The 14,249-nt window shown below is 49.0% G+C and overlaps 1 protein-coding gene across 3 annotated transcripts in view; it reads left to right on the plus strand.

Moving 5' to 3' along the window:
• Nucleotides 1–1,430: 1,430 nt before the first annotated feature.
• IRS2 (insulin receptor substrate 2) overlaps nt 1,431–14,249 on the plus strand; it is a 28,788-nt gene continuing 15,969 nt past the window's right edge. Inside the window, exons 1-2 of one of the 3 annotated variants that reach the window (XM_066313830.1) lie at nt 1,431–5,330; nt 6,588–9,285. In XM_066313830.1, coding sequence (XP_066169927.1) covers nt 1,820–5,330; nt 6,588–6,613 — 3,537 coding nt within the window. In that variant the 5' untranslated portion in view covers nt 1,431–1,819 and the 3' untranslated portion in view covers nt 6,614–9,285. Of the gene's footprint in view, nt 5,331–6,587; nt 9,286–14,249 lie in introns of those variants that run through there. The other 2 variants (XM_066313829.1, XM_066313831.1) reach the window with 2 other exon arrangements.

The following is a 14,249-nucleotide window of genomic DNA, read 5'->3' on the forward strand; positions in this document are numbered from 1 at the left end:
CGGCGCAGGCCGACAAATGAAAGAGCGTCCGTCGGCACTCAGAGGAAAACAGGAAAACACGGATAGATGTTTGCGTGACCCCAGCCTCACTTTTCTTTCAGGGCATGTGCAAAAGGAGGCTTCCCCAGCCGCTCCCGAGGCGGGCGGAGATGCGGCTGCGGTTAGGAACAGGCTGGACGGTGTCAGTACAGCCTCTTCCCTTCATCCCTGGACTTCTACTATCGCTGCTCTCCCCGCACCACTCTGCGCGCTTGGTGACGCGCCGAGACCGCCCTCATCGGGGGGCGAGAGCCCGGCATCCCCGCCCCGCAGCCCCCTCCCGGGCCCCTGCGCTCCCCCTTCCTTCCCCCGCTGCCGCCTCACACAGGGAAATGCGGGCTGGGAGCCCCCCGCCCCTCCTGCCGCCCACCCCGGCCGGGCCCCTCCGCCGCCCCCCGCCCTCCCGCGGAGGGGAGAGAAAGGCGCTCATTGAGCCCCGGGCGCGGCCCGCCTGCTGACGAGCGTGCGGGTCCCCTGTAAACAACCGCGACACCTCACCCCCGGCCCCGTCATTCCCCGCCCCCGGAGCCCCCGCACGCCCGCTGGAGGAGAGGGAGCGGCGGCGGCGGGGGGAGCAGGGGGGCCTTGGGGCCGCTCTGCCCCCGCCGCCGCTTGTTCCGGAACCACCGCGCCGCGATCCCCCAACGGGGCCGGGATGGTTTCCAGAGGAAATGCGGACGCTGCCCTTATTCACCACTAAAGCGAAGCGCCCGGATAAATGAGTGCCGTTTAATTACGGCGGACCAACAGCGGCAGCCCCCGCCGCACGGGGCGGGAGCAGCGCGGCCCCGCGGGGAGCGGGCGCTGCGGGCGGAGGCGCGGGGGCGCGCGGCGTGGGCGCCGTGACACACCGCGCGGAGGAGCGCGCGGAGCCGCCGCGCGTGTGCGGGCAGGGCTGACGCAGACGCGCGTGTGTGCGGGGGCGCGCGGGGGGCGCCCGGCGCTCACGCACGGCCGGAAGCTCCGCCCGGCGGGGCCGCAGCACCTGATACGGCCTCGGCGAACTCCGCCGGCGCCCCGCCGCGTCCCGAGAGATGACGAGGGGCAGCGCCGGGGCTCGCCGGATGTGCCGGGTGCTCCCGCCGTGCCCGCGGCCCCCGCACGCTCCGCGCCGTGTGCGCGGCGGGCAGCGGCGGCAGCGAACGACCGCGCTGCGCCCGAAGGCGGCCGGAGGCTGTGGGCGGGAACGCGGAGGGGCGGGAAGGGGGAGGGGGGCGAGGCTCTCGCCGTCCAACGGCGTCGCACCGCCTCGCTGCCGAGAGCCCGCCCCTCCGCCCCATTGAGGGCCGCGGCCGTCCTTCGCGCTGCCCGGCGGCCAATGCGGGGCGGTGCCGGCGGCGGCGGCGCCCCGCCCCGTCTCGGTGTGTGAGCGCCTCGGTGAGGCGGCGGTCACGTGTTGTTTTGCTCTTTAGTTGGGGCACTCGGTGCGCGATGTGTTACTTACGGCGAAACTCCCGCCGGCGCCGGCAGCAGCAGCAGCAGCGGCGGTCGGGGAGCCTGAGCGGCGTCGCCGGTACTCGAGCCGGGGAGGACGCCGGGCGGCCGCCGGCAGCACCCGCTGCTTAGAGGTGACAGCGGAGGATCCTGCTGCGGCTCTGGGCACCGCGCTCTCTACGAAGGAATAACTTTATTTTACCTGCTTCTCTCCATCCTTCAGTTTTTCTTCCTTTTTTTTTTTTTAATTTTTTTTTTTTCCCCGCGGCGCTTGGGCTCCGGATCCGCTCGGGGTCGTTGACAGCAGCGAGAGGAGCCGGGCGGCGCTCCCGCCGCGGGGCTGGGGATGGCGAGCCCCGCTGTGCTGGGGCTGCTGCCCCCCCTGAGCTCCCCGCCCGGCCCCAACCTGAACAACAACAACAACAACAACCAGGGCGTCAGGAAGTGCGGGTACCTGCGCAAGCAGAAGCACGGCCACAAGCGCTTCTTCGTGCTGCGCGGCCCGGGCGGCGGCGGGGAGGAGGCGGGGGGCGCCCGGCTGGAGTACTACGAGAGCGAGAAGAAATGGAGGAACAAGTCCGGGGCGCCCAAGCGGGTGATCGCCCTGGACTCCTGCCTCAACATCAACAAGCGGGCGGACGCCAAGCACAAGTACCTCATCGCCCTCTACACCAAGGACGAGTACTTCGCTGTGGCGGCCGAGAACGAGCAGGAGCAGGAGGGCTGGTACAGGGCTCTCACCGACCTGCTCAACGAGGGCAAGGCGGCCTGCCAGGGGTCTCCCTACCGCCACCTCGCCTCCCCCTTCTCCGCCTCCTGCGGCGCGGCCGCCGCCTCTCTGGCCGCCGCCGGCGAAGACCTTAACTACGGGCTGATCGCGCCGGCCACCGCTGCTTACCGAGAGGTCTGGCAGGTGACGCTGAAGCCCAAGGGCTTAGGGCAGAGTAAAAACCTCACCGGCGTCCACCGGCTCTGCCTCTCGGCCCGCACCATTGGGTTCGTGCGCCTCAATTGCGAGCTGCCCTCGGTCACGCTGCAGCTGATGAACATACGCCGCTGCGGCCACTCCGACAGCTTCTTCTTCATCGAGGTGGGGCGCTCGGCCGCCACCGGCCCCGGCGAGCTCTGGATGCAAGCGGACGACTCGGTGGTGGCCCAGAACATCCACGAGACTATCCTGGAGGCCATGAAAGCGCTGAAGGAGCTGTCCGAGTTCCGGCCCCGTAGCAAGAGCCAGTCCTCCTCCTCCTCTTCCTCTGGGGGGGCCGGCGGGCCCGGCGGCAGCGGCGTCTCCGCCACCCACCCCATCACCGTGCCCGGTCGCCGGCACCACCACCTGGTCAACCTGCCTCCCAGCCAGACCGGCCTCCTCCGGCGTTCCCGCACCGACAGCCTCGCCGCCAGCGCCAGCACCAAGTGCACGCCGTGCCGGGTGAGAACGGCCAGCGAGGGCGACGGCTGCCGGGTGGGCTCTGCGGCCGGCAGCCCCATGAGCCCGGGCCCCGTGCGGACCCCCCTGAGCCGCTCGCACACGCTCAGCGGCGGCGGAGGGCGGCAGGCGGGGAAGCTGCTCCCGGTGCTGGCCGGCGGCGGCGGCGGCGGGCTGCAGAGCAGCCGTTCCATGTCCATGCCCGCCTCCCACTCGCCCCCCTCCGCCACCAGCCCCATCAGCCTCTCCTCCAGCAGCGGCCTCGGCTCCGAGCCTGCCCACCCGCATCACCCGCAGCGCCCGTCCAGCGGCAGCGCCTCCGTGTCCGGCTCCCCCAGCGACGCCGGCTTTATGTCCTTCGACGAGTATGGCTCCAGCCCAGGCGGCGACCTCCGTCCCTTCTCCTCCTCCTCCACTGCCAGCAACCGCAGCAACACCCCCGAGTCGGTGGCCGAGACCCCCCCAGTGCGGGACCCGGGGGGCGGCACCGACCTCTACGGCTACATGGCGATGGAGCGGCCCCCGAGTGGTCGCCTCTGCTACCGGCCCTGCCCCGATGCTGCCAGCGACAGGTGCCATCGGAAGCGGACCTACTCCCTGACCACGCCGTGCCGGCAGCGACCCGCCGCGCCGCAGGTTTCCTCCGCCTCGCTCGACGAGTACACGCTGATGCGCGCCACCTTCGCCGGCAGCGCCGGCCGCCTCTTCCCCTCCTGCCAAGTCGGGGCTTCCCCCAAAGTGACCTACACCCCCTACCCCGAGGACTACGGGGACATCGAGATCGGTTCTCACCGCAGCTCCGGCAGCAGCAGCACAAATCTGGGCCCGCCGGCAGTGGGGGGAGGAGGGGGAGATGATGACGGCTACATGCCCATGACCCCCGGTGTGGCCGCAGCCTTAGGACAGGGAAGCCGGGGCAGCGATGATTACATGCCCATGAGTCCCACCAGCGTGTCTGCCCCCAAGCAGATCCTGCAGCCCCGGGCAGGGGTGGGTAGCGGGTCCCCGGGGAATGGGAGCAGCTACAAGACTAGTTCGCCTGGGGAGAGCTCCCCTGACGATAGCGGGTACATGCGGATGTGGTGCGGCTCCAAGTTGTCTGTGGAGAGCTCAGATGGAAGGCTGAGTAACGGCGACTATATTAATATGTCCCCTCGGGAACCCCAGAATGGGCCCCAAGCTCCCTCCCTCACCCCCCCAGACTTCTTTTTTGCCCCTTCAGGGCACGGGTCCAGTGAGCCCCCAAAGCCCAGCTGCTATTCGTACAGCTCCTTACCCCGCTCCTACAAGAGCCAGGGCTTGGCAAAGGACAGCGACCAGTATGTCTTCATGAACTCCCCGGGGAGGATGATCCCGGAGGAGGCAGTGTGTGGAGCAAGCCAGTTCCCTGCAGGCACCTTCGCTCCCTCCAGCCACACGGTGCCTTCGCCCCTGCGGCACAGCCGGACCGAGAGCTTCCTTAGCCAGCGGTGCCAGCGGGTGGCCCGGCCCAGCCGCCTCTCTCTGGAGACCTTGCGGACGATGCTGCCCAGCATGAATGAGCACCCTCTGCCGCCTGAGCCCAAGAGCCCTGGTGAATACATCAACATTGACTTTGGGGATGCTGCCGTCTATTCTCCCCCCTCGCTGCCTGCTGACAGCCCAGCCTCCTCCCTGGGCTCAGGCACGGGGCAGAGGCGCTCCCCTCTCTCTGACTACATGAACATTGACTTTGGGTCACAGTCACCCTCCCAGTCAGGCACGGTCTCAGTGGGCTCCTTGGAAGCTCTCTCTCCAGGTTCTTCCTCCAGCACCAGCCAGCCCAGTGGGCGCTACCTGAAGGAGGCTGTGGGGGTGGCTTGTTCGTCCAGCCCATCGGATGGTGGTGATTACACTGAGATGACCTTCGGCATGGCCACTACCCCACCTCAACCCATTGTTCAGAAACCAGAAAGTGCCCGGGTCACCAGCCCCACATCTGGTGTGAAGAGGCTCACCCTCTCTGGGGTGGAGGCTTTCATTCTCTCCAGCCCTCCCCCAGACCCGAATCGGGGGGCCAAAGTAATCCGGGCAGATCCCCAGGGGCGGAGGAGGCACAGCTCAGAAACTTTCTCCTCCACCACCACTGTGACCCCAGTGTCCCCCTCCTTCGCACACAACCCCAAACGACACAACTCAGCCTCAGTGGAGAACGTGTCCCTCAGGAAAAGTGAAGGTCTGGAGGAGGAGCAGGGTAGCAGTCCCATGTGCCGGGAGACCTCGGCTGGCTTCCAGAATGGCCTCAACTACATCGCCATTGATGTGGTGGATGGGTCCCTGGCAAACTGTGACAAATCCAGGTTGAAAGCTAGGCACCTCCTGAATGGGGGCATCAATGGAATAGAGATGAGCACCTATGCCAGCATAGACTTTCTGTCTCACAACCTGAAAGAAGCCAGTGCTGTGAAAGGTGAGTAGCTACATCTGACAGTGCCTGCTGTGTGCATTTGTGCTTTGTGTTTACCATCACAAGGTTGTGTGTTGTTGCGTAGAGCACTGTCCCTCTTCGCTTCCTTAAAAATCTTTTTTATCCCTTTTTACATGTCCTGTAATAAGCAGTCTTGAAGGAACTTGGTGGCTCTTTGTATGCAGGAAAAGGTTTAATTTTGGAATATTTATTCATGTTTCACAGCACACAATGCTACTGTGCCATTATTATGTGTTTTTACTGCTGGGTATCCCATGAGAAGCTGTTTACACAGTTTCTATGTTTGGGCTGTACTCAGAGTTTTCTTAAGTAAGTTTTTGGAACGTGTTTGGAAAATATGACCTAAATAGTTTATGTTAATGCAACTTCTAAATACTATTTAAAAATGTAAAATGATTGAGTTAAAAACAGAGTTGTTTCAGTGAGGACATCAGATTACAGAAACAATCCTTGGCTCTCTAGCTGAGAAAGTCTGTAATATCAAATTGAGAAGGATAAATTTAATATGGTTTTGAAATACCTTGTATCTTTCAAAAGTTCAACAGTAGATCACAGTGAGCAGGAAATGTGAATTTAAGAGGTGGTAGTTCTTTCCAGAAGTCACTATATGCTTGAGCTGTTGTATGCTGTATCACGTATTTCACTTAAGGGCCCAGCCTGTGTTGGTGTGTAACAATGATCAATTGATGGCTCATGGATTGCAAATGTTGAGTGTCAAACTGAGGAAATCTGAAATTTAGGATGAGAGAGAATTTGAATTTTCAGTATGTAGCTATTCTTTAATTCGGTGCCGGTTATGCTGAGAAAAAAGGGAAAGAAACAAATGCACTTCCTTCTTCCCCAAAATAGTAGCCCACCCTCTCTCAGTGAGCGAGGATTTGTACGCAACTGGGGGCTGGTTGGGGAGGGCACAGCCAGTCTGTCAAGGAGGAAAAGTTAATATTGAGACACTTGTAAGGGTTCTCTCAGCTCTTGGATTTATGCAAGACATGATAGTCAAACCCTTATGCATAAATAGCTGTAATATGTGTTTATGGGTGTAGCTGGGTGAACTGACAAGCCATGTAGCCAAGCTTGGAGGAAAATAGGTATTGCTTCTCTATTCACAGTGCTGATACATGCATCGATAACAAGTGAGCAGCAAAAGCTTGTAAGAGCCACTTGCAGGTTTCTTTTTTCCTTGTGTTTCCTTAGTAGCTAGTTGATTTTTGAAGAAGAAAATATTTTCTCTCTTGATAGGAAGTACAGGAAGATGGAAAAGATGAGAGACGCACCGTTTGCAGAGCAAGCTTTGAACCTAATTAAGACGAGAGGATTGTTGAATGCAATGTCAGAGTTTGAAAAGATGAAGGCTTATTCTGAATCACTGGAAGGGTTGAGGGCCGAGGCTTGTTTGTCTCTCGCTTTTAGTTTTGCCGGGGTCGCTGTCAGGATCCTTGTGGCTTGCCCGAGCCCGGTGCGGATGCTGCAGCCCCCGCTCTCCTTGCCCGGCCTTGGGATGGCGGTCCCGGGCGCCAGCAGACGATCACGCCCCTTTGCTTTACAAACGGATTGTAGGATTTTTCGCAGAAACGAGAAGCTTGTCTCGAGCCACCTACAACCCCAATTGCAAACGAAGCCCGGTGTTGGGAAAGAGCTATTTCCACAGCATTCCCCAAACTGCTGGCCCTGAGGGAGGGTGGGGGGCGGGCGCCGGTTGCCGGGAAAACCCGGCCGCGCCAGGCGGGACGCGGAACGGGAGCGGCGGGCGGTCAGATAAGGAGAGGGAAACGACCGCCGTCCTTCCCATCCTGTAAACAAAAGGATAATGCAGAGAACGCAACCGTGTTAATGTGGTACGCGGCTTACAGCGGAGAGGGCTCGGTGCTGCTGCTTGTGTTTGTCCAAGGACGGTTATAGGCTTGCCTTATTTTAATATTTAATCTGCATGTGTGTTTGTTTTTCCTCTTTCCCGTAAGCTTCTAAACGCAGATCACATGGAGGAGTGGTGCGGGGAGGCTCGTTGGGATTGATCCTATCTGTAGGAGGTGGGCTGTCTTCTCCAGCATCTTGCTTCCCTGAGAAGGGTGCCAGCCTGTAGGGTGCACTCAGAGGTACGGGATGCAGGGATGGATGGATGGAACCAGAGTCAGGTCAAGGTAGTAAGGAAGAACCTCACACCACCAGCATCCTCAGCCAGCAGTGGGTTGGGTACCAAAAACGGGGCATCAGGTTAATTGCACTTGTGGTGGCAGCCAAACTGGGAAAGTAACAGTGTGGGGAATGAGAAATACATCATAAAGGACTTCTTCGGTGTAAGTTTAATCAAATAATAAACTTCTGCAAATTTCCTAGTTTCACTTTTGGTTTTCATTGGGATTTCACATTAAGGTTTGTTTATGGAAAGTCTTCTGCCAGTGCCTAAAAAGGTAACCCAGAATTTTGCTAATGTGTTTGAGTTTCAAACAGTGTGATTTGGGAGACTACTAAGAATTTCATGTTTTACTGAGAAACGTATTCTTTAAAAAAACCCCTGTATTTTGTGGATAGACAAAATTATTTTGACAGTAGTAATTTGAGAAAATCGAATTCTGTAAAAATTATTGATTTGCACAGGAGAGAGCTTATACAATCAGCATTGTTTGTTTAGTTTGCACTTTTTTCAAACTTTGTTTTTAACTACTTTAGAGAGAAGTTTAAGAGTGTTTTCTAGTAATTTTAAAATGATAGAGAATCTATTTCTGTTTAATATTTAGGAAAGGAGATACAGAGTATACAAACAAGTTCCTTGTAATTACCTTCTCAGAAAATTAATATTTTTATTTGTGCAAAATGCATGTAAAAAAAGGTGTATTGAGTTCTTTAAGGATTTTGATTTGTGGAAAACATGTGTAAAAGTTTGAGTTCTTCCTTAAGATCTGTAGCAATAGTTGTATTTTCATGTGGATAAATGTTTTAAGGGAAGTTATTTGTATCATTTAAAGGTGGCTGGCTTTCACGTGTAGTGTGTTTCTCTGCTATCAGTAACTTGCCTCTGCTCTAAGGAGTGCTTTGCCTTTGGAAATCTCTGGAAATATTATCCTGTCATGGCAAGAGCAAGGAGTGCATCCACAGCTGCTATCAAAACAGAAGAGTTAAAAGGTTGCTTGAAATTATGACATTATTTATTTTTACTGTATTATAAAAATGTGCAGATATTTAGGAATTGGAGAAACAGTTGCCTTCATCTGATATGTAAATACAGTAATACTGTTATTGATAGGTTAAAGCTTGTTACTTGCCAAGCCTTTGTTCTTAAATTATGACTGCTTTTTTTGCTTAGAAACATGTGGATTGTGTATTGATTTCATTCTCTATGGAGATGTTTATGCTCATTTTTCTCATAAAGTGTGAATTATTTATTCTAGTCTATTTATGACAGATTACACTCAACAATGATGTAACTTTTTATGGTGGATCTTAGTTCTGAAGTCAAAGTTGAAGTCAAACAGGAGTTTTGTTTCTGTCTCAGTGGGGTTAAGATTTTACCCTTTCTGTGTAACCCTGGATTTCTTAATTAAGATTACCATTAAATTTAGTGGGTGTATAATAGGGAAATTTCTTTAATCTAAATCACCAGAGTGGGTTATCTTAAATTTTGTTTTCTTTTCCGTTCATAGAGTGTTCTGTAGTTTTAACGTTTAGATGTTTCTGGTAGTTTGTCTAGTTTTCTAAAATCGAACCAATACTATGTGTAATAATGCAAAAAAACTTGAGGATTCTTTCCCTCCTGTGTCAGTTTCTTTTGCCTTGATTTGTTTGAAGAAGTCGTCATCTGTAATGCATCTACTTAAAATCGTAATAAGGTGATTTTTGATAATAATGATTCTCTCCTTGCACTCGCCTTGTCAATTAGCTTTTAGTTTTGTGAGGGTTTTATGGTTGCACCTAAACAATAAAAAAGCCTATCTTAAAAAAATCTCTTCCTCTGTCTTTCTAATGGCGTTTTAGGTTGTGGAAAACATAAACTTAGTTTCCTTTTTCTTTGGGATTACTTTATGCAATGAATTGTATTATTAAGTTGTTTTCTTGTCCTCTTCTTTATATGGCAACTACCAGGAAGTTTTGATTCTCAAAGCAAGATAAGAATATTTGTCTCTTCAACAAAATTAACGCTTGTTTTAAAATGACTTTTTAAAAGCATTTAAAGAACTATATGCTGTGTTAGAAATCTATACATCTTTTAAAGTCTTCTTTGAATAAATCTGTTGTAGTAGTTTCTCTTACTGTTAAGTTCTCTAAGAACATCAAACTAACAGCAGAAAGAACTGAGCTGCTACTTTTAGTAACTTACATAGCTTGGGTTTTTAACTCACACTTAGAATTAAGAATTTGAAGTTTTCTTTTAAACATCTTGAAATTCACTTACTGTCTTTCAGATGGCCCTTTGCAGGTGACCAAACCAAAATGGTTAGATCTGAACCTAGAAGTGCCACTCATGAAACACAAAATGTAAACTGAAATTATCTAGGATTAAATGAAGCTTTTAATATTTTAGATTACGTTGATTATATGAGTGTCAGCTTGTTACAAGCAGATAGAATATCATGACATTTAATAAACTTTCTTTTTGCTTTATACTTTAAATTATGTTTAGCTATACTGCTCATAGAAAGAATGTCATGGTTACTTTGAGTCATTTAAGATAAATTGTTATAGACCAAACTGAATGGTGGGTTTGTTCTAAAATGAACCAGTACAGTCATAGCTCAAGGCAGAGGAAATGCTTAGGTTGATGATTGCTTCTGATTATTTGATTTCTTTCAAGATAGCTACAGAGACTAACGTTTGTTTGAAAGTGAGAAGAATAAAGGAGTGTTTGAACGAAAAGAGTATTAGGGCATGTTTTATATGGTGGAGTTAGTTTGTTTTTGTTTTGTTTTAAAGGAGAGACTAACATCGGTTTTTTTACACTTGATTTATTCTTATTTTTAAACAGTGTTTAAAACACTGGAATGCTAAAGGGGTTTATAAGCTGAAACACAGCAAGCATCCACTGAAAAATTTAGCTGGTTACTGTATGTAATCTAACTTCCCTCCCTATTCAGAAGTTAAATGGCAGCATAATTACATCCAAATATTTTCTATCAATAAGTTTTTCTCTAAAAGCACCATTAATATGTTTCTTTTTAAAATAATAAACATCTTTAAAAATGGTTATATCTGTAGTTTTTTTCTTCTGAATTTGTTGAAATATAGTATACTTTTTATACTGGTTGTCCATATATTTTTCTTTGTGTCTGTGTTCATTGTGTTAGTCATGATATAGCAAATTTTGTGGAAGTTTTACCACTGAGTTGATACACTGTGTGTAATAGCAATTTAAAGTGCATATGTTTGTTAAATTAGGATGTGTAATTATGAGTTTCACAACTCTCTGGTCGTTTTTGCAGTTTCTTAGAATATTTGCTTAGAAGTTATCTGTGTATGTGTGGAAATCAGCATTATCCCTTGAGTTTTTAGAAGATAGTGTAGTGACCTCCAAAGTTCAGATATGTTTTCTTTGTTGTCTGGCGTGTAGTTATTTTTAAAGTTTTGTGCGTATGTGTGTAGGAGGTCAGGAGTGGCAGCTTCGAAAAGCCAAGTTCATCTCAATTAGTCTCCTCGTTGAAAATGCTGTCTCTCCTGCAGCAGAGTTCTTAGAGGGAGCTTTGTTTGTTTGTTTTGTTGTTGTTTTGGTTTTCTTTTTTTTTTTTTTTTCTCCTCTACACTTGTGTTTCTTTCAACTGCCTTTAGCTATCTAGCATGTGGGCTTTCTTGGATTAGTCAGTCTACCAGGGCTCTGGAGAACCAGCAGCAGTAAACAGAACCAGCAAAGGTGACTGCTCCCATTGTCTTTTAAAGGCAAGTTACAAAATAGCACGCCTTTTCCCCTGCATCTCTGTTAGCTTTGGAGGAAGCCAGGGTTACTGGTTCAGACTGTGTTTGCAGTTTCCACACTCATACAAGTAGAATGAATCCCTCAGTTGTAGGGTTGTGTTTGTAGTTAACGCAAGCTTTTAAGACTTGGGTATTACAAGCCTGATGCAAACCACAGAAAAATCAATGCAAAGATTGCTTACATCTTTACAGAGAAATACCTAAAAGTATTTCTTTATGTGTTAAAGTGCTAAAGCATCTAGCAACATTTGAGGCTGGCCCAAATACAGCAGTAGTTTGTAATCTCTGTGTAGCCGGTTAAACAGTAATGAGTAAATTTTCTGAAGAATAGCTAAGTGCCTGCTTATTTCCACAGAGTTATGCTATTGCTTGGTAGCTCAGGTGACAAATGAGACACTAAACTGGGAGTGTTTAGGAAAGATTTTCAATCTGATGATAAGAAATCCCTTTAGAAATCAATTTAAAAGACCAAGGACAATACTTGGAGTTCTGTTACTGTTTTTGCTTTAAAAAAAATTTCAAAACATCTTTTTTTTTTTTTTTTTTAATCAGTGATGCTCACCCCAAATTGTGTATACCTGTATCAGAAAGAGTAATTTTAAAAAAATCAAGTTCTTGCTCACACTGCAGGACAAATACAGTCTGGAAAGAGGCTTGTTGCAAGTGAACATTGGGGAGATGCTTTCTAAAATAAACATCTTTGATGCCAGGTGTGGGTTTTTTTTGAGTGTTTTCAAATCTAGAATTGCCCATCTCAGTTAAATAAAAATTATTTCGGAGTTTGTTTTTTTATCTCAGTAAATCAATCACTAAGATACAGTTAGGAAAAACAACCCAAGCCACAAACCTAAGCCCCCACCTCTGACGGTAACATCTACACTGCAGAAGAGTACTGTAATAGCTTTATTGCATAGATTAGGAGTGATTCAGTGTTTTGTTTACATTATTTGTCAATCTCTTCAGCATTCTAGAGGAGAACACTTCCTTCCTGGCAGATGGCAGCCCCAGGGCCATGCACCTGCCATTACAAGCACTACACACTAGTAATCTACCCCAGCATCACTGTTGACAAGAGGCTAATGATTGGAGACTGTCTGCCTGACAGCCTAAACAAAATAGGAACATATTTGTCCTTCAGCGAGGGTCTGAGAGATCTTAGGTAGGACAGTCAGGACAGCACGCTAAAATATTACAGTGGGACTTAGTTTAGACCTCTTTGGTAGTGTTTGTAGTATGAGGCACTCATAAGATAATGGTGTTTCAAGAAGCAGACGGTGTCTGGAAGAAGGGATTTTGTGTTTCCCTGGCAGGGTGTGTATTAATAGCCGGGTGTTGATGGGAGGAAGGCTTGTGTGATGGCGCTGCCTGCACCGCTGTCCTCTGCGGCACCGTCTGCCCGAGCCGGGAGCGCTTGTGCTAGTGAATGGGGCCAGGAGCGCTGTGAGAAAGTCAGATTGTCCCTTTAATTGTTTGAGTGGTGTGTTTGTTTGCGTAATGTATTCCTATTTCAATCATTTGATTTGTAATTTTACCTGTTTTATTATGACATTAGACCATAGTCTCTAATATTTTGTTCATTTCTCTTATGCATATGTGTGCGTTTGCTTGTCTTCCTTGAAACTAGTGTGGGCGATGTTTCTAGGGGACACTACCCAAGGCAAGGGTATCTTTGAACTAGGCCAGGATGTTCTTTGCTAAATTTAAAAACTACCCAAATATTACCCAGAGTTTGTAGGGTATTAAGCAGGATTACATGACGCACGGATTAGACATTGTTGAGCAGCTTGTTTTTGTTTGTAGGGGTCAGAAATGGAGGCACTAGGGCTCTAGTGTGATGCCAAAACAGCAAACTTGCTGATAATCACGAACAGCAGAAGTTTCTTAGAAACAGTAGAGCACTTCACACAATTTTCCAAGCTTTCTCCCAGTTTAGTAAAACCTGTTTGATATATGCTATGATGATGAATGTAAGGTATAAAAGTCACTGTTCTATTGAGTTTCAATTTCCAAATCTGTTTCACAAGTACTTTAAAGTAGACTAAAAACACTACTGTAAGTGCAACTCGAGGCAGAGGACTTTGATTCCCTTCAGTCAGAGAAATCAATAAATCATTCTAGTAGCAGTGGGAAGATCATGTCAATGAAATAAGATCTAAGCTGGTTGATTTGTCTCTTACTTTGTGTTCTCTGAGGCAGTATATTATTTTAAGAAGTGTTTATGACAGTCATGATATATGCCTCATTAAACTGAGTTGCATTGTCAAGGTAAGGTAGGGAATCAGAATGATGAAGTCTTTTTTGTATTTTAGGTTGGGTTGTTGGTTTTGTTTGTTTGTATGTTGATTTTTCAGGGGGTTTTTTGTGTGTGTTTTTGTTGTTTGTTTGTTTGGTTTTTTTGTTTTGCTTTCAATCTAGGCTATTTCTCACCAGAAGTCACAATATTGATTGAACAAGGCATAGAACAATCTTTTGGGGCTGGGCTTAACTCTTTTGTAGAAGGCAGTGGTGTTGAATAGTTGTTCAAGAACAAGAAAACGATAATGTTTTTGGTTTAGTCTGCCTTCACTGATGGAAATAATTTAGGCAATAGAAACTTACTTGCAGTAACTGGTAATGTTACATTTTAGCATTAATTAAAAGAATAAGAGTAGAACTGACAAATGGATGCAAACCTCACCATTTTCCTAGTTAATGCAAAACTTTTACATCACCAAATTGACTGCTTCAAATATTGTGGTCTCTCCTGTGCTTGAATTGTTGAGAAGTTATTGAGTGAATTTCTTACGTAGTCTTTCTGCTAGTGATTTTTTCAAAAACTCCAGTGAGTTGTTTTTAGTTTACTTCAAAAAGCAAACCGAAATCAGGTGATGTCTATCCAAAATCTTCGCTTACACCTAAAAAAAATCTTCTTGTGATGGAATAATGAGATTAGGAACTGAAAGGTGGAGGAAAAGTTCTTCTGAAAGTCAGTTGTACTCAGTTGTGTTGTAACATCATTCATTT

This window comes from Sylvia atricapilla, chromosome 2 (assembly GCF_009819655.1).
Source record: "Sylvia atricapilla isolate bSylAtr1 chromosome 2, bSylAtr1.pri, whole genome shotgun sequence".
Lineage (NCBI taxonomy): Eukaryota > Metazoa > Chordata > Aves > Passeriformes > Sylviidae > Sylvia > Sylvia atricapilla.